This window comes from Lagenorhynchus albirostris, chromosome 10, assembly GCF_949774975.1.
Source record: "Lagenorhynchus albirostris chromosome 10, mLagAlb1.1, whole genome shotgun sequence".
Taxonomy (NCBI): domain Eukaryota; kingdom Metazoa; phylum Chordata; class Mammalia; order Artiodactyla; family Delphinidae; genus Lagenorhynchus; species Lagenorhynchus albirostris.
The window spans coordinates 54393595-54418670 of NC_083104.1; the positions used below are offsets into that span (position 1 = coordinate 54393595).

Here is a 25076-nt window from a genome sequence, read left to right on the forward strand (position 1 = left end):
AAGCTTATTTTTAAAATGATGGTACATTAAAATTATCAGGGAGCTATTTTTTAAAAATACCAGTGTCTGGGCCCCAGCTCAGGAGATTCTGACTTAATTGCTTTAGCATGAAGTCTAGGCACATATTTTTGAAAGCTGCCGAGGTGATGCCAGTGTGCAGTCAGGGTTGAAAACCACTGTTCTGGAGTTCTCTGTCAGGTGCCCCAAACTGGAAACCATGGGCCAAATCCAGCCTTCACGAATGTTTTGCTTGGGCTGCAAAGAGTTTTTGAAAAATTTGAAGTGGTTGTCAACATTTAGAGATTGGGAGACTTCCCATGAAAAGTTGAATTTCTGATTCCTCTTGAAAGATGCGATGAAAGACAAGATAAGGTGTTTTCTGCATGGCAACTATGGTATAACAAAAATAAATTTGGTCTCTGTCCTTGGTTCCTAACACAGAACTCCTAAAACTCTGGGGATTTCCCGAGTGAAAGGAACGTCTTCTGTTATTTGTAATGGATCACTTTTGACTATACCTGAGTTTCTGTTAATGAGGTGATTCAAGGTAAGACCCCTAGATAGCTTCAGAATAGGGCTGGTCACCAGAAAGACCAAAGAATTAGAGGGCTGGAGCTGTCAGGCCCACTCTTCAGTGTCTGGGGATGGGTGAGGGGCTGGAGATTTGAGTGCAACCACCAAGAGCCAATGATTTAATCAACGGCACCTATGTGATGAGACCTCCGTTCAAACCACTGAACAACAGGGTTTGGAGAGCTGATGGATAGGTGGGCACATTGATGTGCTGGGAGGGTGGGACACCTAGAGAGGGCAGAGAAGCTCTGAGCCGTTCTCCCACCCGCTTCCTTGCCCTATGCACCTCTTTCATTTGGCTGTTCCTGAGCTGTATCCTTTATGACATACAGGTAAATATTTAAGTGTTTTCCTGAGTTCTGTGGATAGTTCTAGTGAATTTTCAAGCCTGAGGGGTGTCAAGGGAACCCCTGAATTTGTAGTGGGTGGGGCAGAATTGTGGGTAGCCTGGTACCCCATTTGTGGTGGTGTCTGAAGTGGGGACGCTCTTGTGGGACCTAGCCCTTGAACCTGTGCAGCCTGAGGACAACTCTGAGTAGTTAGTGTTAAAACTGAAATGAATTGTTGGACACCCAGCTGGAGTCAGAGAATGGAAAAATGACATACATTCAATGTCACAAAAGTCCACATATTTGGTGTCAGAAATGATGTCAGAAAAAAGACATCACGGCAAAGTTACTCTAGATTTGAGCAGTTGTTTTCTGTAAACAGAGCCAGTTTGCCATCATTCCAACCTACCTGTATCCATTGCCAGTCTGAAGGAGAAGTAGCAGGTGGTATTTATTGCTGACTTTGCACTGCTTTCTATTTCTACTTTTTAATAGTGGAGTCAAGAGGAAAGAAAATTAGTTCACTCATCCATGTGTGCTGATGTTTTCTGCTTAGCCCTCCCCCATACGCCTTCTCTGCTCTGCTCTATGCCCCAAAGAAGTGACCCTTCCATGGACTGTATCACCTTTGCTCTATTACTTGATGGTTTTTATTGGTGTCACCACTGGAGGCCTGGTGGAAACAGAGAGAGATCTGGCTGGTCCTCCTCATTCTCTCTGCTTTGGCGCCACGTCTGTCTGGCAAGGGTTACATCCCTCCCTGTCTACAGTGCCTCTAGGCGGCCCCTCCTCCAAGGCTCTGGGTCTCACTGGGCTCTGGGCACATGGCTTCACCTGCTGTCTGCTCTCAGGGGTAAAGGCTTCCTTCTGCGGCTCATCTCTGGGTATCTCAGCATCCCTTCATCAGTTCCCTTAACTCTGCCCACACTTCTGTAAATACTCCTCCATGCTAGCCTCTTCAGTTGGATCATTTGTGGTGAAGCTATGTTTCTAGCCAGCACTTTGACGGCTACATCATAAAACTATCAATACCCAAGGAACAAAATGATCTCTGAGGCTGTGTATTTCAAGAAAAATGTAAGAAAAAATAAGTTTACTTACACTTAGTCTGGGAACTGCTTCTTTCAGACTACCTACCTACCCCCAGCGGACATCCTTGTCTGGATGCATCATCATCTAAATCTATCTTTTAACCATAGATTAATTGTGTTCAAAGGGAATTTGGTAAAGAAATGGAAAAACATTCAATTCAAAAATTAAAACTGAGATAAAGAAGGAATCAATAAGTACAATATGTTCAGGTATAGAAAAATCTCACCATTCAATGCAACTGGAACTCATTTGATCACTTTTAATCAGTCTCTTTGAGCTGCAGCCATATTTCATTCATTACTAGATATTACTATCTATTACATTTCTCTTCTTTTTTCTACGATATATCAACCTTGCCTTTTTTCTGTTTCCCAAGTATGAGGAACTGGCCCCAGCTTAGCTCTCCTTCTCTCTTTTCCTCTGCTGGGACAGCTCTTTTCCCTCTCCAGGCCCACCAGGGAGTCTCATGCTGGTTTCTTCTTATCATGTGCATCTTAGGTTAAATGCAGTCTCCTCAGAGGGCTTTCCTGTCCTTTACCTCAAACCTCTCATTTTGTCACATTCTCTATAGCACCCCTATGCTTTATTTTGTTTTCATAGCACTTTAGTTATTTGATATTAATTGTTGATACTCATTATTTACTATTTTATGTTTGATGACATACTTACTGTGTCCCCAATCCAGTAGAATGCCAGTCAATTAAAGCAGATACTTGTGTGTGTGTGTGTGTGTGTGTGTGTGTGTGTGCACATCTCTAATTGTCACATGTAGAATAATTACTGGCACATTACTAGTGCCCACATATTTACTGGGTGAACCGAATGAATGCATGGATGAATACATTTTACGGGACTTCCCTGGGCGCAGTGGTTAAGAATCTGCCTATCAATGCAGAGGACACGGGTTTGAGCCCTGGTCCGGGAGGATCCCACGTGCCGCGGAGCAACTAAGCCCGCGAGCCACAACTACTGAAGCCCGTGTGCCTAGAGGCCGTGCTCCACAACAAGAGAAGCCACCACAACGAGAAGCCCGCGCACTGCAAGGAAGAGTAGCCCCTACTTGCCGTAACTAGAGAAAGCCTGCGCGCAGCAACAAAGACCCAATGCGGCCAAAAATAAATAAATAAATAAACAAACAAGTAAATAAATAAAATCAAGATGTCAGTACTCTGTAATGACCTATATGGGAAAAGAATCTAAAAAGGAATAGATATATTTATATGTATAACTGATTCACATTGCTGTACATCTGAAACTAACACAACATTGTAAATCAACTATACTCCAATAAAAATTAAAAAAATATATACATTTTACATATTAGGAAGGGAGGCTAAAAGAGGTTAAGTAACTAGTCCAAGAACACAGATAGGAAGAACAGAACTAAGATGAAAACTAAGTTATTTCTGACCATAAAGCCATATTTATAACCACACGGATACAGATGGATGTTAGGTTGGTCCAATTCATAGAAAGCAGAGCATGTATGAAAGATATTAAAGAAAAGAGGCTCACATGTGCCCTCCAAATGATATTTCAAAGTCTTTCTCTTTATTGGCTGGAAGCCAACAACCTACCTGAAATCCCCACAGCCTTCAGGGCCCAAGAGTCCCTGTCATGGTTTGTACTTAGGGCAAGCACAGGGTAAAGAGATCTTACAGACCCTGAGCACAGGGAATGGCCTCTATTTCCAATTGCAAGGTAACAAAGTTCTCCAATTTCAGTTTCACAAGGATAAATAATATTCAGAACTCTCCTCCCATCCCACGGAGGGCTGACTTTGGAATAACGCCATTCCAATTTCAAAATAATAGAACAATAAACTGTATGTTTTTTCTCCTTTTCTAAGTTTTTATAAAAGCATGTATACAGAAAGATTGAAGACCAGGGGATTTCAGAATAATAGATTATTCAATGCAATTTAATTCATTTGTTTGTTTGGTTGACAGGTTGGTTGGTTTGTTTGGGTTTTGAAAACCAGGGCTCCTAATACACGGAAAAGAAAGTAGAGTGATCTGCCTTCTCTAGCCATGACCATGACTTTCTGATGTTAAAAGACAGAAAGACAAACAGACAACATAAAGAAACGATGAAGATAAACACATAAAACAAGAATAAAGATAAAGAAGCTACAGGGTGGACCAGGGGTTTTCTCTTTAGTGGATCACATCTGCTGGCAATTGAGAGAGGAATTAAAATTACTAAAAGGAATAACAGTCCACCTTCTTTTCAGTCTCAGCAAACACAGTTGTAACCTGTTTCTGTGCAAACACAGCTGTAGTTTGGTGGTTACTAATCACTAAGTTTACATTTTAGAGATTTTCTTTGCTCACATTTGATTTCCTAGTTCCATGCATTTGAGACAGTAATGGCAAATGAACTGCCAAAACATCAAGGGAGAAATATTAACACAACATTTCTTAAAGATGGATTTAAGGTAGATATGAATCGAAACACATTCCAAACAATAAAATCACATTTAGATAGGCTTGATGGTCATTTTAAAGCATCATATAGTTGCCTACAAAGAAAGTATTGGCATTTAAAAAATTTCTATACTTTCTTTATGTTTATTCTGAATCTGAGTTCTCTTTCTATTTTGGGAGGTGGGAGAAGATAGGCAGCAAGAAATGTCAGGCAGTGGAAAGTAAAGAATAAAATTGTAACGATATTTAAAGTAATTAAAAGAAAATACAAAAATAATATTTTAATTAATTTTTAATAATCAGCCTGATATTTGTCTTCCTGTAACTGTGATTAGTTTTTTTACTTAGTGAAAAGAAAGAAGCACTGAAATGATTTATTTGGAAAACTTGCCCATTTGGTAGGGAGTGGTAGAACACTGCCCAGATGTTAAAAGTCATTCAAACAAAACTCCATGAGAATCAAATTAAGAGCACTGAAGAGAGGTGAAAAAAATTACAGAATACAAAGGTCTCTGTGCTCAGCGGTCTCTCACGCCCTTTAGCTCACCAGGGGACAGTAAATGCATTGCTTAAAGAGGTTCTATGTTCCCAGATGTTGAAGCTGGAGTAATTGTGAACGCTTACCCTCATCCCTTCTCCACTTTGGGTCATTCTTTACCGGCCTCTCATAACACTCGTTCAATGTGATTTTTGTTAGACAAACGGTCTTATGTTTCTGGGAATGGGAAATGGATAACGTGAACATGCAGTCCTGTCCCTCCAGACTCAGGCTGATTTATGTTCTGATCCTCATGCTGGAAGGCAAGGTAGTCTGTTGGCATCCGCGAGCTCTGCAGTAGTGGGTCTGACTGTCAGCATTCCCACCATAAACTTTTGTTTTTCAGGGTTTATGACTTGGCTATAAAATGCTGCCTGCAGGGGGGTGGATCTTACAAAACTGTTTTATGTTACAAGAGAGGAAAAAAATAATAATAAAATAAAATGGAAGTCTGTAATTTCAGACACCATCTAGTGCTTCTGGAACGTTAAAAAGCCTGTAATTGTGCTGTCTCTGCACCCTACTGGCATTCAAATCAATGCTTTGAAGTTCAGTGGTTTAAATATAAAACGAAGATACCACCTTTGCTTTGAAGAGGTGATTTTCAAAGAAGATGAATATAGCTTACAAGTAAAATAATAATGGAGGTTTTCTTTTGAGTCAAAGGAATTTCAGGATCTCTTGCACATGAACCAAGAACCACACCTGGGATTTTGTCCCAAGATGGCAGTGCAGAAAGACCCTGAGCTCACCTCCTCTCACGAGCACACCAAAATTACAACTATTTACAGAACAACTATCAATGAAAAAGACTAACTTAACAGAAAAGATCTTCCACAACTAAAGATATATCATTATTTGTTTGGCTATAGCCCTTGTGATCTTGAGAACATGGGCTTATGTTCACCTATACCCGAACCTGTAAGTGGGTTCTCCTGCTTATCGTCTGTGAGATACTGTACAGGATTTTAAACTTCTCTTGCCTTCATTTTTTCTATAACTGTAAAATGTGAATATAATAATATAACAAAAACAATAATAATTAACTCAAAAAGCCAAAAAGAAAAAAAAAGGAGGAACCACAATGAGACAGGTAGGAGGGGCAGAGTCATGGTATAGTCAAGACCCGTGCCCGCCCCCCTCCACCGCCAACCCCAGTGAGTGAATCACTAAGGGGAGGATAATTACAACTGTAGAAGTTCTCCCCAAGGAGCAAGGGGTCTGAAACCCACATCAGACTCCCCAGGCTGGAGGTCCTGCACTGGGAAGACGAGCCCCTAGAACGTTTGGCTTTGAAGGCCAGCGGGGCTTACTTTCAGGAGACCCAGAGGGCTGTCAGAAATAGAGACTCTACTCTTAAAGGAGGCACACAAAATTTCACACACTCCGTGAACGAGGGCAGAAGCAGTAATTTGAAAGGAGCCTGAGTCAGACCCACCTGCTAATCTTGGAGAGTCTCCTGGAGAGACAGGAGGCAACTGGGACTCCCCCTGGGGACAGAGATGCTGGCAGCAGTCATTTCTGGGAGCTCGTTCTGCCATAATAACACTGGTGCTGGAAGGTGCCATCGTGGAATCCTCCCTCTAGTTTATTAGCCTCAGGACCCAGCTCCATCCCCACCCACCAGTCTGTTGGCACCAGTACTGGGACAGGCAAGAATGTGGAGAAAAGGGAACTGTTGTACACTATTGTGGGCATATAAATTAGTGCAGCTACTGTAGAAAAGAGAATGGAGAGTCCTCAAAAAACCAAAAAGAGAAATACCATGTGATTTAGCAATTCCACTAGTGTATATATCAGAAGAAAACGAAAACATTAATTCAAAAAGATACATGCACCCCAATGTTCATAGCAGCATTGTTTACAATAGCCAAGACATGGAAACAACCTATGTGTCTATCAACAGATGAATGAATAAAGAAGTTGTGTATATATGTTGTTTTTTTTATATTACATTCATTAATTTTTTGTTTTTGTTTTTGTTTTTTTTTGCAGTACATGGGCCTCTCACTGTTGTGGCCTCTCCCGTTGCGGAGCACAGGCTCTGGACGCACTGGCTCAGCGGCCATGGCTCACGGGCCCAGCCGCTCCGTGGCATGTGGGATCTTCCTGGACTGGGGCACGAACCCGTGTCCCCTGCATCAGCAGGCGGACTCTCAACCACTGCGCCACCAGGGAAGCCCACATTCATTAATTTTTTTACTGAAGTATAGTTGATTTACAATGTTGTACCAATCTCTGCTGTACAGCAAAGTGACTCAGTTTTACATATATATACTGATACATTCTTTTTTTAATATTCTTTTCCATTATGGTTTATCCCAAGAGATTGGATTATAAATTGTGTGTATATATAATGGGTGGATCCTAATCGAATCTGACTGACGCCCTTTTAAGAAGAGATTAGGAGTAAACACAAAGGGCAGACCATGCGAAGATATGGGAAAAGAAGGCCATCTACAAGACACAGAGAGGAAACCAAACCTACTGCCACCTTGATCTTGGACTTCTAGCCTCTAGAATTGGGAGAAAATAAATGTCTGTTGTTTAAAGCCACCCAGTCTGTTGAATTCTGTTATGGTAGCCTAAGCAAACTAATATATCCATACTTGGTACCAAAAATCTTTTGTTTAAAAAACAAAAATACAAAACATAGATCTTCTTAGAAAATGTGTTCTCTTGATGAATCTGAAACATGTTCCTTTCTCAGCAGGAGCATAAATGAAGGAGAAACTAATGTGTTAGAGAGGTTTTGCGGGGCAGGAGGTGGGTGCTGAGCTAAAGGCGTGTGCACGCAGTGTGAAGTGGAGCATGGCAGGCATTTAGTGCCTCCTGCACTGGCTAGGCCTCCAATAGCAGGCTGTACAGTCTCCAAGAATGCGTAAGTTGGACAATTTCAGAGACCCAGGTGTTGCAATTAGCTCTGCCTTGACCATGACAATCAACAGTTAACAATGTTCTGAAAACTTGAATGCCTCATGCATGTGTTCAAGTCTGGGAGATGTTTTTCATTCTGCTGACTTCTCTTCAAATCTTCAGACCTGTATCCTGCATAGGTCTCCCGGTCTAGTATGTGTAGAACATTGTGGGGAATAAGAAGAATTTTAAGACATGGTCCATGACCTCAAGGAAGTCAAGTTAGAGATCAGTTAATCAATGCATTTTCATATCTTTCCAAGTGGGTTCACAGAGGTTGGTTTGGGATGGTTTTTCCAATGATGGCAGGGTTCCCCATAGGGGGAAACACCTGCCTGCAAGGGGCTGCCTTCCAGATGACATTAACATCCATCCATTCATTCATGTTGAGTCCGCTCAAGACCTCAAGACGCATAAAAACACCCAACCGTGGAGACACAGCTTTTCCTTTTCTTCTTTGTTATTGAGCAGTTTCGGTTTCCCTGTAGTTTCCTTAACTTTGTTTCTTCATGAAAGCACAGCAGGTACCACCATTTTAACTCCATTCCTGGCTGAGATCCTCTTTTGTAAACATTCTCTTAAAGTTAAAAAGAAAACTACTCATCTTTTTCCAACAATGAGGAAAGTGCAATTTGTTCTTTTCTGTTTTGTTTAAAACATCAAAAACACACAGCCAGGGCCTCTTAAATGCAAATGCCCTCTTCACCTCCCCTTAGATTTCTGAGTTCCTTGAGACTACCCAACAGTTCCTGTTTCTCGAAATCTTTCCTCTCTTCTCTCTTCCACTGACTGAGAAATTCTACCATCTTGCTCTTTAGAAATCAATGCTGAAACATGTGGATGCTTTGTTCACCCCATGGGGTCTTTAGCTCTGGGGTGCTGGGCATTTATTATCCCTAGTAGAAACTGACGGCATCTGATTTTGTTGATCTACAGGCATAGAGAGGACTGGGAAGGGGTTATGCATACCATTACGACTTGAGACAGATATAAACATTCTATGTACAGATTTTAGCAAGAACAACATATTTCTAGTTACACTGGAATTCTCTGACTCAAAGCAAAGATACAGTCAGTTTGATAAGCTACTTTTCTTTGAATATTCTATATTCCAGAACTCTTGTAGTGCTAGAAAGGGATGGAATTAAAGGGAATACAAGGAAAGAGCAGGTGTTTTACCTGGCAAAGCCAACGCCTCTGCTGACTCCATTAGCATCTCTTAGTATCCTTGTGGAAATGACATGTCCAAATGGTTTCAGCATAGTCTCAAGCTCCTGTTCATCCATAGAAATGGGGAGATTTGAGATATATAGGTTTGTTGGGTCTTGCTCTTGTTGCTAAGGGAAAAAAGAAACACATGCAGTAAGTTCTGAATATTGAGAAACACTGCAGAAATTTATACATTTTGCTTACACTGCCATCTAGATTCCAATCTCTAGCATGCTCTTGGAAGTTCTTTCAGTAAGGGTGGTATTTCTTTTCACTGAATTCCTTCTTGCCAGAATGCTTCTCATAGAAGCAATGTCATCAGTGAAAATCAAACTTTCTGTCTAGCCTTCCTTAGAAAAGTCTAATAAACTTTTATTGCAGTTGAACTAAGGTAAGTATGTATATTCTATGACCATAACTAGTGGTTCTATTACCACTCTAACTACTGTCACCACCAGTTACTAATGTTGCATTTAGTGAGTGTTCATAACATGCTAGGCATTGCTTTAAACACTTGATATACATTGTTTCATTCAATATTTCCAGTACATATAATTGTTACTACTTTACAGTGGACAAAATTGATCCCTAACTTGGTCTAAGTTATACAGCTCTTAAGTGTCAAAGCCAGGGCTAAAACCTGGGGGTATCACCGAAGTCCATGGGCTTCCCTGTCTTGCTATAGTGCCTTCCACTGCACCAATGGGGAGAAAAGAAGTGTGGTCCTAGGACAGCATTTATCATCAGCCTCAGCATCAATGGGGAACTTTCTAGAAATGCAAATTCTTAGGCCCCACCTTGGAATCAGAAACTTGAGGGTGGGCCAAGTGATCTGTGTTTTGACAAGCCCTCCAGGTGAGTCTGATGACCGCTCAAGTTTGACAATCACTTCCATAGACCACAGTTAAATATTTATCTATGAATGAGATTATGAAGCAGTAGTGCTTAAATAAGCTTTGCTTAATAGAATGGGAAATCAAACAACAACTGCTAGCATTATTTCTAAGTGTGTGAATATCTTCTATTTCACACAATGAATTAATAAGTTGGAACTTAGTTGTACGCATGTCTCAAAATAAAGCACAGACAAAAGCCTGACATGATTGATCATTAATATCAAAATAGATCCCATATTTAAATGAACTATTATATTTTAACCAACACAACAACTTTAACTTCAAGAAGAAACATGATTAAATTGGAAAAAGCAACTCTGAAGTCTATAGGAAATGACATTATGTAATAGTAAAATATCTTTTGTGCAGAGATGATATATTCTGTAGCAAATTTGAGGTTTTAAGCAAAACAAAAAATACAATAAACAAAATTCCAAATATTATTACAGATCAAGAAATAGTTTTGGCATGAAACTAAGCTCCATTACTTTTAATAGCTCTAAATATTCAGACAGGCCATAATATTTTTATTAAGCTTTGAGATGAATAAGATCTATTATTAGGTTCTTTTTGAAACATAGTTTAGTTTTCAAACTTTTTGATCACCATGAAAAACAGTGCAAATAAACAGGTAATCAATCAGGAAAAGATAACAGCTTTAGTATTTGGGAATAGTGTATATGTAGAAACTGTACAACTGTAGTCTCTCTCTCTCTCACACACACACAGACATACACACACACACACACACACACACACACACACACACACACACACCGCTAATTAATGGCATGATCCTAGAGAGAAAACAGAGATGATATTATTTTTTTCCTAAGTGGACATGATCCCCCGCCCAACTGCTGGGGTGATGAAAAAAGAAAAAAAAACCTAAAAGAAAAACCTAAAAGAAAAACCTAAAAGAAAAAAAAAAGTGGTGTTTCAGATACATAATAACAAACCTACGTATATATGACTTTTGACTTTATATTATTTTACTACTCATCCTTTAATCTTCACATCATCATTCCAAAGGTAGCTAGGCAAATATCATCATACTTATTGGATAATGAGGAAATGGAGGCATGAAAAATTCATCATCTCACCCGAGGACAATCCAATAATTAGTGACAGGGTTCAAATTAAATTTAGTCAGATTTTCTATCTTCCATCTCAGTGTATTTTTCCAGTAGGCCAATGTTTCCAAAGCTTCAATCATTCACATATCATCTTAGAAAATTTGCCAGCCATGTACTATAAGGTTATTTACTTAAAAGTTTTCTTTTGTATTAATTAATTTTTATTTATTTTGGCTATGTTGGGTCTTTGTTGCTGCGTGCAGGTTTTCTCTAGTTGCAGCGAGTGGGGGCTACCCTTCGTTGTGGTGTATGGGCTTCTCAATGTGGTGGCTTCTCTTGTTGCGGAGCATGGGCTGTAGGTGGGTGGGCTTCAGTAGTTGTGGTGTGTGGGCTCTAGCAGGATCAGTAGTTCTTCTGAGTACATGGGCTTAGTTGCTCCATGGCATGTGGGATCTTCCCGGACCAGTGATCTAACTGTGTCCCCTGCACTGGCAGGTGGATTTTTAACCACTGTGCCACCAGGGAAGTCCTTAAAAGTTTTCTTTAAATCAAAATATCTTTGGGCTTAAGTAAATCCATTGAAAAAGATAACAGTATGTTGCTACCATAGCTAAAAAGCCAGTATCACTTGGCATAAGTAGGTTACTATCAAAATTGGCAACAAATTCACATGATTAAATTATATTAGATACTGTTTGTTCACAGAAGATTGTGACCCTGGTGGTTGACTCTCTCTTAGTAACAAATGAGATTCATAATTAAGAGAGGTATTAAGCACACTAGGACCAGACAGAGTCTTTTTCCTGTGAAGAATCAGAATTGAGAAAGAGTTGAGAGAAGAAAAACTTTCCTATGATGTGATTTCTGGAGTTTATACCCTAGATCAACTCAAGTTCCAGTGGGACTTCCTGCTTAACCCAGAGAGTGGGCTGCAGAACATGGCAGTCCCATGAATGGGCTGGCATTTGCCCAACATTCTGTATACCTTCATCCTTAACGAGGCTAAACAACCATAAGCAACTAATCCCACTAGTGAAGCATAGTGTACAGATCTAAGTAGCAGTACACCAGTGTATCCTGATTCAAATCCATTTCCAAATTCCGCAAGTATAGAATGCACTGCAACTTCTCAAAATGGTGTGTAATTAACATACGGAGCTTAATACACAAGAGATTGCCCAGCAGCTATTTTCTGAATCCAAATTCAAACAGCAAGGCCAACTCCTTAATCTGTATTCACAGAGACAGTACAGAATTGGAGAGTGTCATTCCTTAATTTGTATTTACAGGAAGAATACAGCGTTTGGGCAGTGTTATTCATTAAGTAATTCTCTCCTTTGAAATACAATATAAGTCTTGAACATATTCGTTGATGACAACAGAATTTAATTTCTGCATAGAATGAACTTTAAAATAATATATGCATTTATATTTTTATTTTCAGTTTTATATTTATGTACCACATTTATGTAACTAGATGGGCTCTTTCAAAAGGTTCTTTGGCACTATGAACCTAAAAGAATGTGCCTTTTAAATCTGCAGAAAAATAACTCATGTGATACCTGCAATCTAGAATCTTTTTGAAATCTTTTTGTTTTTTAACTTAAATTTTCATGATCATTTAGCTCCAGAATGGACCTAAAGGAGCATCTTGTCCAATCTGATATTTAACAGATGGGAAAAACAAAAACGAAAACAAGCTAAAATAGTGCTTATGACTTACTCAAGGCCACTCAGCTAAATAGTAACAGGCTAGAGATAGAACCCATATCCTTTCATACCTGATCCAATGTTCTTCCCAGTTCTTAACACTGCCTTTCCTCCTAAACATCAATGAATACCAGATGGCAAATTGTGGTTCAAAGGAATATTTGCACATACAAGAATAAATATCTCCGAATCCCTTATTTTATTCACTTTTGCTTATTCATGAAGTAGCTTTAGTTACAGAGGAAAGGCCACAAAAAAAAAAGGATTCCTAGCCTTAGTCAGCATTTCACACATCATCAACTGAGTGAATACTCTGCAGTGTATGCTAGTCTGTAAAAGTATATGACTACAATTCATACATCTATTACATTTAATTGACCATCTCACCATAAGTAACTCCTCCATTTTGCTCTGTTTCTGTATCTTTTCATCTGTATGGGGATTTCTTGATTTACTATTTAGTTTTGTCAAAAGATTGTGAAAAAATTAGAATGGTACCCTCTCCAACGTTAATGGGAGCAGTGACCTTGTCATTTTACGTAAGAATATAAAAATTCTTTTTCCTGAAATGACTTCATTTTTCTCAGATTTTTAGTGTTAGGTTTATTGGTACTCATTTGCTTTATTACAGTTGAAGACAATGTCAGAACATTTCAAGGAAGCTTAGCAAATAAATACAAATGGAGGGCAAAATTATTGCTCATATATAGATCAAAGGTTATGTCTGGGGCTGTGTTTTTTGGATACACATTATGACTATTATATATACATGATTCTGGAAAAGGTAACTACCTTTGAAGAAGATTTCAACACTCAATCTGACAACACTCATGCTTGATGAAATTATATTTAAATATTCAGGAAGTAGTTATTGGCATTAGGAATTTTAGAGCAATGTTTCTCAAGCCACCTGTGGTGGGGACCATTTTTATTTCCAATCTGTCACAAACCAACATTTGCAAAATATTTACATTTTTCAAAGTTAATAGAAAAAATTAAGAGACATACAAAATACAAGTTGCAATTTTTTATTACTACATTAAACAAACCAAAATTACATTTGGATTAAATGTCATGCTAATGTGAACTTGTTAGAAAAGGTTTTAAATGCTTACTCTCTATTTCTGTATGTATTTCCTTGTGAACAAGTACCATTTGGTGGACCAAATTTTAACACTGTTTTAGGGGACTAGTTCCTATTTTTTTCCACGATAATATATTACACTATGGGTCTTTCTAAGTTATTAGTTTTTGCCTAATTTACATACTATCAAGTTTTTATTAAATCACAAAATTATGGTAATCAATTTATAGTCACTTTTAACTGTTAGGTGGACAAAGCTGTCTCAAGATGAATTGTCCTGAGCAGTGGTGACAAAATATCCTGAAATATCCTGAAGATGCTTGTAACAACTCTAAAGCAACCTCGTGACTGTAATACTTTAAAAACAAATTGAAGGGGATGTTCATATAGACTGAAGATAATAATATTTCCTTACATGCAGCAGAGTTTTACAGTACTTAAGGTGTTTCAGGGACATTTATTTTATTTTGTATGGCCCTTTATAATAACTCTAGGCAGTAGATAGGGCAAGAGTTATAAACCCCCTCTACCAATGAGAAGATTGGTTCTAAGATCTTAAGAGGGATACAAAAATCCCATGGCGAGTAAGTGAATAAATGACATCAGAAGTGATATTTTTTGACTCTTGACCCTTTCTACTACAGTACGCCAACTCTGGGGATTGCCTATAAATACTGCTAGTCCATGGATATCACCAGTAGAAAGAAAAATCAATGGGGAGACAAAGGCACAATTGTTTTTTAATGGGATAGCCTATTCTAAATGCTGTAGCAATTTAAAAATTAATAATAATAAATAAATAATAAATAAATAAATAATAATAAAAATGAAATGTTTTACTTCTCCCCCAAAACAGAAGCAGGGAGTTGGAGCCTCCTGCATTAATAAGCTGCCCTAAAGGCATCGGAGGTTTTAGAATTAGTTGAACACTAACTTTGTACACAGATGCTCTTACTCTTCCAGTAACATCATCAGCACGCTTGTTGCATGGCTCTAGGAGTTACAGCTCCTCTAGGTGAGATCTGGAGGAAGCCGGCCATTCTGGACATACTTGCTTTAGTACCACACACGTGTGTGGTGATTAATTTTATTTGCCACCTGGACTGAGCCCCAGGATGCTCAGGATGCTGGTCAAGCATTATATTGGATCTACCTGTGAGGGTGTTTCCTGGATGACTTTAACATTTAAACTCATCCATTGACTGAGTAAAATAGATTGCCCTCTCTAATGTGAGTGGGCCTCATCCAGTCAGTTGAAGATCTGAAAAAGGCTGATCCTCCCCTGAGTTAAACTTGACGGCCTTCAAGCTGGGGCGTTGTTTCTTTCCTGCCTTTGGACTCAAACTGAAACACTGGTTCTTCTTTGGTCTCTAGTTTGCTGACCTCAGATCTTGGGACTTGTCAGCCTGCATAATCTGGCAGATTCCAGGAAATGAAGCTCTTCATACACACACACACACACACACACACACCCCTTACTGGTTGTTTCTCTGGAGAACCCTAACTAATACAGTGTGTTAATTTTTTTCAAATCTGTTTTGCCATAAATATATATGGGCATATGCTCAGCTCTGACCTTCACAGTTGGACCTCTGTGTTCCCTAGCTACAAAGTCACGGCCTTGGACCGGGTAAAAAGGGAGAGCCAGAGGCTCCCCTTACGATGGGGGCTCTAGAAGCATTCATTTGAGGTAATACATTAAAGACCATTAGAGGGAAAATAAAGAAAAACTGCCAAGAGGTAGGCTTTCACCCCTAAATGGTACCCAACAAGTGTGTCCTCTGTCTTATTGGCTAAGCAATGAAGGGGGTGCCCTCTGTTTTCAACTGTCTTCTCCCTCTGCTAAAAGCAAGAAGGTGATTTCTCTTCCCCTGATTTCACATATTGATGGAGTCAGAGGAGAGCCTCTACCAGTTTTTCCTCCCACGGCACCAATAAGAACAATTTCCCTAAAATAATAACCAATAAGAACAACTTCCCTAAGGAACACATGTTTTAAAAGAAGGATTTCATTGTTTCAGATTCCATGTAAGCACAGCATTGGCAACTGGCATTCTCATCCCCAAGTTTAATCGGGGAGGGGGGGGTTAATTCTGTATAACACACCCAGCAAAGAAAGAGAAAACTGTTTCTAGTGCTCAGGACAACCTGAACACTGGGTTGTGTATGTTATTCTTTAAGGCAGGGCTGGCTTAAAGCAGCCCTTGGGTTGAGATGAGCAGTGAAGTGTTATGAGCCCCTTGAGTCTCCATGACTGAATTAGAGTTACCTGTGGTCCTGGGCCAGGTGGCCAGGTGGGATCCTGGCTCTCCTTGACTTCTCCCTCCATATGACCTCATGAGCTCAGCCCAGTATCACCTGATGGGATGGTTTCTCCTGTGAGAAAATGCTAAATTAACATTTTACAATATTGAGATCTCTCTATAGTTTTATCGTAATGTACTGCTATATCACAAAGACATATGGTTTTGTACTCAGGGTCCTGATGGTCAAAAGTGCGAACAGGAAACAAAACTATAGAGAAACAAACTCAATATTGTAAACAAATCTCATCCCCTTTCCTCAGTCTCATTCACCTCTCCGAAGGGGGTCCCCTTGCCATGAGCTCTGGAATACAAAGTTGTCACTTGATTCGTTGACAATGACCACAATTCTTCCTCAAACAACTGGAATTCTGGAAACGGCATGAGCATGGCCATACATTTGCTATGGCACCCTATTAACTTCTTCTGGAATAATCATCACAACACATACAAAGACAGAACAGATGCAAACCATTTCCGTGTCTTCTGCCCAGAATATGACAGCATAGACTTGCTGAGGCTCACAGGCATATTGGGAACACACACAAATGTGTCACTGAGCGAGGTATAAAGATATTAGGGACAAAGAATTCCACTCAAGGGCAACCATTCCCATTGTGTTCTATGTCAATGATACCCCAGAGCCCAGCACCAATGGTAACTCCTGGAGTTGTGCAATAGAACTTGGGTGGCAAACACTATGTCCCTTGAGAGTAAGGCAGCCTGATAAAATACAGGGCATCCTGTTAAATTTGAATTTCTGTGTGAAACCACAAGAAATTTTTTAGTATAAGTGTAAGAGCGAAGAACAAATCAAGACTCCGTATTGGATCTGTTTCTTTTACTTTGACCTTTGTATGCTATTGCTTTTGCTACAAGTTAAAAATGTTACCTGTAGCTTGATATATACAGGATAGTCCATTCTTAAGGTTCTGACCTTTAAAGTTCTAACACTTTCCATTCATACAGAGATAAAAAGTTGCAGAACAGAGAATTACCTTTGTTTTACTGGAGGTTTACAGGAATATCATGACCAGATCAACTTGAATAGCAGCAAGAGCAAAAGATTCCGGCACCAAGAAGTTTGCAACAACCAACCACACCCCGTCCCCTTTTAGTATAAAAGAAGCCTGAACTCTAACTCAGGGATGGTTCTTTGGGACACAAGTGCACCGTCTTCTCATTCCTCTGACTTTCCAAATAAAGTCACTATTCTTTGCTCCAACAACTCATCTGGATTTATTGGCCTGTCCTGAGGTGAGCAGTACGAGCTTGGACTTGGTAACATAAGTATGTCCCAAATATTGCACGGGACATAGTCATACTAAAATATTCATTGCTACATAGGAGTAATATTATTATCAAGTCATATAACTTACTTGTTGTTATATAGGACTCATTATTAGCACTGTATGGTACAATATTATCTAATATTTATTTTAAGCTTACTGTGTGTCACACACAAGGCTTTAAAATTATTTAAATTCATTATGCTTCTATTCCTTAAAACAGCCCTTGAGATAGATATGGTTAATGTCCTTATTTCACATGTGACAAAGCTGAGGTTATAAGAAGATATGCAATCGTCCAAGGTCACACAGCTGTTAAATCCAATGAGAATTCAAATCCTGATCTATTTGATTCGGAGACCTGAGATTTCAACATAACACAGTGTGTTTAATGGCTGGCTCACAACTTTTTCTGATAGATCAAGGGCAAGGAGCCAACAGTGGCTGGATTCCTACAGGTGTTCAGCGTGTAAACCTACTTGGAAGCACAATTCACCTTTCGAAGAATGGAAATCCCTTCATCCTACTGAGGGAATGAGTTCACAAAAGACCCAAAGTTAAGTTTTGTTTTCAAGGCTGGCACAATAAAAATTTCTCAAGTTGCTAAGAAAAACACACCTGGCTAGTTTTCCTCTAACCTCTATTACATATGGATACATTTAAAACGTATATGCTGCATATATAGAAAGTGAAAAATTACAGCTTTATACATGAAGTTGCATTGCTGTTTTGCTTAAACCCACTTTTATTCCTAAATTGTCCAATGTCAATTTCACAGGAAACTGGCTTTGTAAAGCCATGCATATTTCACGTGGAACAGAGAAAGAGGACACAGTCAGATCTACACCAGCACCATTTTTTAGAAAACAAATTCAGCTATACATTTAAATCCTGTCAGTCTAAGTGAAGGATGGCATATCCTAGGTTTATTTAATCCTAGCCTTTCTGAAAAGAGCTGGAAAAGGCTGCAGAACATGTGGTGGCCTACGATCCTTAACATTAGCTTGGAGAAAATGTATGTGTGTGTGTGTTTGTGCGTGTGTGTTTGATTACCACCATGAAAACTGATCTATCAATGCAGGAATGAAGCAGGTGGGAGAAGGAAGCCAACTGGGTGCTACCAGTTTGCTTCACTTCTTGCATTTCTGGTATTAACATCGTGACCTTGGTAGAGAAATAGCAAACAAGAGGTGCACAGTAGGTTGTAGATGTTCAAATGAGATAAACCACTTTACCTTTGAAAAGCATAACTTCCATCATCAATGCCAGCTTTTATTTGGCATATATATTAATTGAGATTTTCTTAAAACTCACCAGTAGGAAAGAGAGAAGTTTTATTCTTAATGTGACTCAACATCGAGTTAAATTATGTCACCAGGACTTCCTGGAAGATAGATGAGAAAAGCATGCATGCATCTCCATTTTCCCCCAGTTCTGTTTACAGGAGTCCTGGGCTCTTTGCCAGCACACCTGAGCAACTGGGGGCCCACAGGGTCACAATACTGATCCCAGTCAAAGCCACTTGTGGATTTACATATCTTGACTCAAGCTACTTTACTAAATGGATCATCCTCTTATTTTTTATACTACTGACCATTCATTCACTCACTCATCAAACATTTAATCCTCTAGTCTATACCAGCCACTGAGCTAAATCCTGACAACAGAGACATGATGGGCCATGATTCTCACCTGCCACAGAGAGTTCGGCCTCGTGGCTAGTTTACAGCTAAATTTCACCAATAAAAGCTATTTCTCATTAGCAAACACATTAGTGCAGGCAAGGATGTAGACATCTGCCTCCTATGCTCTTACTGTCCATAATTTGAAATTCTATTTTCTTCTATGTGGTGATTAGACAGTCTAGATTATTTCTAAATGGTGTCTCAGCTATGTTATGAACACAAAAATTAATTCTTGAAATATATAACCCCCTAGGATATATTAAGCCTTAAGACAACCAAAATTTTCAATGTGGGTTCAACTATTTATATATTTCAATTTTAACAAAAAGAAAAACAAATTTATTTATAAACCTCCAGAAAATGTTGGGTAGGAATAATCTGTAAAAGATAGTGACATGATGACTCTGGCATTTACCAGTTCTATGACATTAACTAGCTATCATTTCTCAGCAAATTTCCTGAACTGTAAAGGGGAAATAATACTAATTACTTCAGAGAGTTATTATGAGAATTGAATGACATAATATACTAAAAATTTAGTGGAGTTCCAGACACATAGGAGAAGCTCAGTAACTCATTATCCTTTCTATAATTATGAGTAATTATAGAAATAAAGAAATTTAGGACATTGTAGAAGGACAGCTGCTAACTAAATGTAAGTCATGTTCATAAAAGAGCAATTATTGCTATTTATTTATTTATTTTAGATTTTTAAATGTGGACCATTTTTAAAGCCTTTATTGAATTTGTTACAATATTGCTTCTGTTTTATGTTTTTGTGTTTTTTTGGCCCCGAGGCATATGGGATCTTAGCTCCCTGACCAGGGATCGAACCTGCACCTCCTACATTGTATGGCCAAGTCTTAACCACTGGACTGCCAGGGAAGTCCTGATTATTGCTATTTAGACTCTGTCCCATTGCATTCCTCATAGGTGCAAACTCACTAGATATTATATTAAATTACATGGAGGTGGACATATTAAACTGATGATAAGATCCTTAAAATGTGGCCATTGGATCAGCAAGGAGAATCTAGAAATATATTGCAGGGGGGAAATCTAGAAATATATTGCAGAGCACTGTTCCTATCATTTATGAGCTAAAAAGATTAATGATTTATTACTAGGCTCATTAATCAAAACTGTGGCTGTTGTTTTTTTTTGTAAGGAGCAATCCCATGGTTGAAGTCAATTAGCCCACCAAAGCTATTACACCAAAGAAGTTGCAGTGTTATTCAGACTTCCCCAGGAGTATTTAGAGTATAAAATAAATGCTATTATTCAGAAGATACCAAATTGCTAAGCTTCTTAAATTCATACAATTGGGAACCTGCAGTACATTAACATGCTGAAACTCATTAAGCGTCTTTTTCCCCCAGCTTTAGAGTCACAGGCGTTCTCAGCACAGTTAAGAACAATAACGTGCTCCAGGCTTCCAAGGAGAAAGTGACTTGTGCTCCTCCAGCCCCACTTCAATGAATCACTGAGGCAGAACTGTCAGCCACCCTTTGAGGCAGTGGCTGCTTCTGCTGGATGACCCTAAGACCTGAATAGGACTGCAAAGTTAGCTCATACAGTGCGTGCAAGAGGACAGAAAAGAGTAGCAAGTTTATGGCCACCATTTATCTTTACCTTGTCAGAGCTCTCTTTAAAACATTCTGGAATAAATATTCAAAATGTTAGGATTTAACCCATAAAATAAGAATCTATGAGACTCTTTTTTTAATTGAAGTATAGTTGATTTACAATGTTGTGTTAGTTTCAGGTGTAGAGCAAAGTGATTCAGATATATATAACAGTTAGGGTTAGGGTTAGGGATACACACACACACACACACACACACACACACACACACACACACACAAATAATCTTTTTCAGATCCTTTTCCTATGTAGGTTATTACAGAGTATTGAGTAGAGTCCCCTGTGCTATACAGTAGGTCATTATTGGTTATCTATTTTATATCTAGTAGTGTGTATCTGTTAATCCCAGACTCCCAATTTATCCCTCCCTCTTTCCCCTTTGTTAACCATAAGTTTGTTTTCTGTGTCTGTGGGTCTATTTCTGTTTTGGATATAAGTTCATTTGCATCATTGTTTTTTAGATTCCACATATAAGCAGTATCATATGATACTTGTCTTTCTTTGACTGGCTTACTTCACTTAGTATGATCATCTCTAGGCCCATCTATGTTGCTGCAAATGGCATGATTTCATTCTTTTCTATGGCTGAGTAATACTCCATTGCTCTATTGCATATACGTACCACATCTTCCTTATCCATTCATCCGTTGATGGACATTTTGGTTGCTTCCATGAAACTCTTCTTATGTAAGTGATTAACTAAATAAATGAGGCATCTTTAAAGTAGGATGCAAACTAAAACTGTGGAAGGAATGTTGGAATTACAAAATCACTACTTAGGGGGCTTCCCTGGTGGCACAGTGGTTGGGAGTCCGCCTGCCGATTCAGGGGACGCGGGTTCGTGCTCCGGTTTGGGAAGATCCCACATGCCGCGGAGTGGCTGGACCCGTGAGCCATGGCTGCTGAACCTGCGCGTCCGGAGCCTGTGCTCCACAACGGGAGAGGCCACAACAGTGAGAGAGGCCCGCGTACCAGAAAAAAACCCCCAAATCACTACTTGGTAACAATAATAGTAATAACTGACTTACGCAAGAACGATCAGTGTATGTGTCAAAACACGTGAGTGAAAATTTGATGAGAACTAGGAACTGTACATAGTCTCAAAGAATTTTCCCCAAAAGGTTACTAATTACAAGAGGAAAATAGTAACTTTTCCATGGAGATACCTTGCTGACCACATCTTTTGATCAGTCACATCACCAGTATGAAGCAGGTGGACATCAGGTCCCGCCCACCCCGCCCCCTGTGCGATGCACCAGAAGGACAGGACTGCTCTGTAGCCTTCCTTCTAATAGCGAAAAGTTGAACCCACTCATTGGAAAACATCAGACAGCCCCAAGTTGAGGGACATTCAATGTACAGTAATTGGCCTTTAATCTTCAAAAATGAAGAAATGGGGGTTTCCCTAGTGGTGCAGTGGTTGGGAGTCCGCCTGTCGATTCAGGGGACGCGGGTTCGTGCCCCGGTCCAGGAAGATCCCACATGCCGCAGAGCGGCTGGGCCCGTGAGCCATGGCCGCTGAGCCTGCGCGTCCGGAGCCTGTGCTCCGTAACGGGAGAGGCCGCAACAGTGAGAGGCCCGCGTACCGCAAAAAAAAAAAAAAAAAAAAGAAGAAATGATGAAGAAATACTGAAGAAGTACGATAGGTTGAAGGACACTAAAGAAACGTGACAAGTCCATGTAGGGACTGATGCTGGATTGAATCCTAGCTCCTGCCCTGATAAAATGCTTGCTTATTATAAAGGACATTAGTGGGACGTTAGATTAGACATTTTTAGTGTACTGAGGTTAATTTTCTGATTTTGATCATTTTACTGTGTATGAATGTTCTTGTCATTAGGAAGTACAACTGAAGTATTTAAGGATATCAGGGCATCACATCTGTAACTTTGTCTCAAATATTTTAGAATAATAATATTATTATGTATATATTTATGGAGAAAATGATAGAGCAAATGTGGAAAATGTTTAATATGTGGAAAATCTGGGTGGAAGGTGTTATGCGACTTTTGCAAATTTTTTTTTGGTAACTTTTAAATTATTTGAAAATGAAAGTTAAGCAGCTGTAAAAATAAAATAAACAAGCTATTAATCTTGATAGCTAAAATCCAAAAAAATAAATATCTATCATAAGTACTTCACCTTACAAAAGAAATATAAGACAGTATACATTCTTTGTCTTGCGTTCAAACTACACTCCCTGAAGATAGAAAGAACAAAAAATGTGGAATTCAGCATTTGTTTCCCCTAATACAATGTGATTCTTATAATTAACAACACCCTGTACAGTGCACATCTGTTTGGCTCACATGTATACTCCTAGCTCCTGGTCTCCAAGAAAAGGATTTTGTAAAACGTTTGCCTAGGTGATTGAACAGAGAGAACGAAGATGGAGATTCAAACTGGATCTCAAGAATCTAGAAACAATAGAGCATAAAAGAAGAGCTAGATAAAATCTCTTTCAAGGCAGACGTAATTCTTTGCCAACACCGCCATCTCTCCATGACCCTGGTAGGTTTCCTCCCCATAGTGTAGCCCACATATGCACCATCAGGACCCTTCCCTCATTCGCAGACACGAAGTCGATGCTGTTGAGAGTTTGTAACCTCAGACACAGCATGGGACAAGGCAGTGGTCACTGTAGATGAGTAATGCATGGATCACTGATTCTGAAATGAGGCAATGTTGCCCGTCAGGAGACATCTGGCAATATCTGGAAACATTTTTATTTGCCACAACTGCAGTGCGGAAGCTGATATTGGTATCCCATCACACAGACGAAAGCCCTCCGCAACAAAGAATGGTCTGTGAAAGACAGTATCTGTCATGCCAAACTTGAGATACCCTGGTATCAACCCCTTTAAAGTGGAAAAAACAATTATATGTGTGTGTGTGTGTGTGTGTGTGTGTGTGTGTGTGTGCAGGGTGTAAAAATACTGTCATTACATATCTATTACTATATCATTCTATAGTTTATATAAATATACCTAATAGACTCCCGGTGTTGGTTTGGTTATATTTATTAAGGAGAACTTAAATATGTGCAAACATTTAATCAATGAGGTATATTGATATACCTCCGTTTATAGCTCCAATACAACTAGTAAACCAAGTGCACTTTAAAATTGCATAAAAGCGAAGTTGCATAACCACTACAATTAAAATATTAATGTGATATCATGGAGGATGTCATTTTGCCAAATCTAACTTGCCACTTGCCATATGAACATGCTACTGACTGCAGCAGGTATTTTTGAATTTCATGGGCTATGTTATTTTTGCCATGTGACATTCTGATTCTCCCATCAATTTCTCTATTTGAATTGCTATGAAACCTTCATCTGAGCACAGCTTGCCAGGCTAACTGCTTTCATTTGGCCTAAAAGCATCATTTACTTGTTACGTCTGCCTTGTTTTCTCCTCATTAGCCCCAGACAGTGACAGTAGGTCTCCTTGGCACCATGCGATTATAGACACAAACACAGACACAGGCAGTGACATCAGCTGGTCAACCAGATGACCTCAAATATGCTTTCATAATCATTTCAAAGATTATCATAGAATGGAAAGTCCCAAATTTATAAATTCTCATAGGAAAGTCATGAAGACCTAAAAATATTTCCACAAACTCCAGTGAGAAAGATGCCAATATAATGAAACACCACCAGGGATTTCCAAGGCTGATCTAGTTTCAAATCCAGAAGCAGTTACATATTATATTACATATAAGTTTATGTGTATACACACACACACACACATGCACATGCAAACACACACACTCTATAATTCTGGACTAGTGAGTTCACTTCCTTGACTGTCTCCTCGCCATTTAAAAGAAGGATACTGCTATCACAGTAAGGGTTAAATGACACTTCATAGAGGTTAATATCTGTATCTTTTCCCCATCTAAGCTGCTATACACATTCACTTGGTGCCTGCCTCTGTTTTCTTAAGTAAATGAGAAACAAAATAAAATTAAGCACTTGAGGGAACAGGTAACTGGATCAATTTCAGAAGCTTACATTAAAGAATACACTAAATCAAAATGTATCTATTTACAGGTAATGGCATTTCACTTATTAGCTATTCAGTGAAAACTGCCTGCTTTAGCATAGAGGAAATCAGAAATCAAAGAAGACAGGTAGGAAGGGCAACGAGCACAGAAATCAAGGCTTTCTTTGATTTTTTTTCTTTCCCTCACTGTTTCCTTATGAACCTTTAAAAGAGTGGCAGATTAAGGCTTACAACAGTTAAATAGATTAAGATTTACATAGAGAAAGGATTGGTGCATATCAGATTAACTGAA

General features: G+C 39.1%; 1 protein-coding gene across 8 annotated transcripts in view; it reads right to left on the reverse strand.

Annotated features, from left to right (window-relative positions):
- Nucleotides 1–25076, reverse strand: part of RBMS3 (RNA binding motif single stranded interacting protein 3) — a 725561-nt gene that overhangs the window by 231445 nt on the left and 469040 nt on the right. For all 8 annotated transcript variants that reach the window (XM_060162485.1, XM_060162484.1, XM_060162489.1 and 5 more), the window contains exon 5: nucleotides 9054–9211. In XM_060162485.1, the coding sequence (XP_060018468.1) occupies nucleotides 9054–9211 (158 nt within the window). The remainder of the gene's footprint in view (nucleotides 1–9053; nucleotides 9212–25076) is intronic.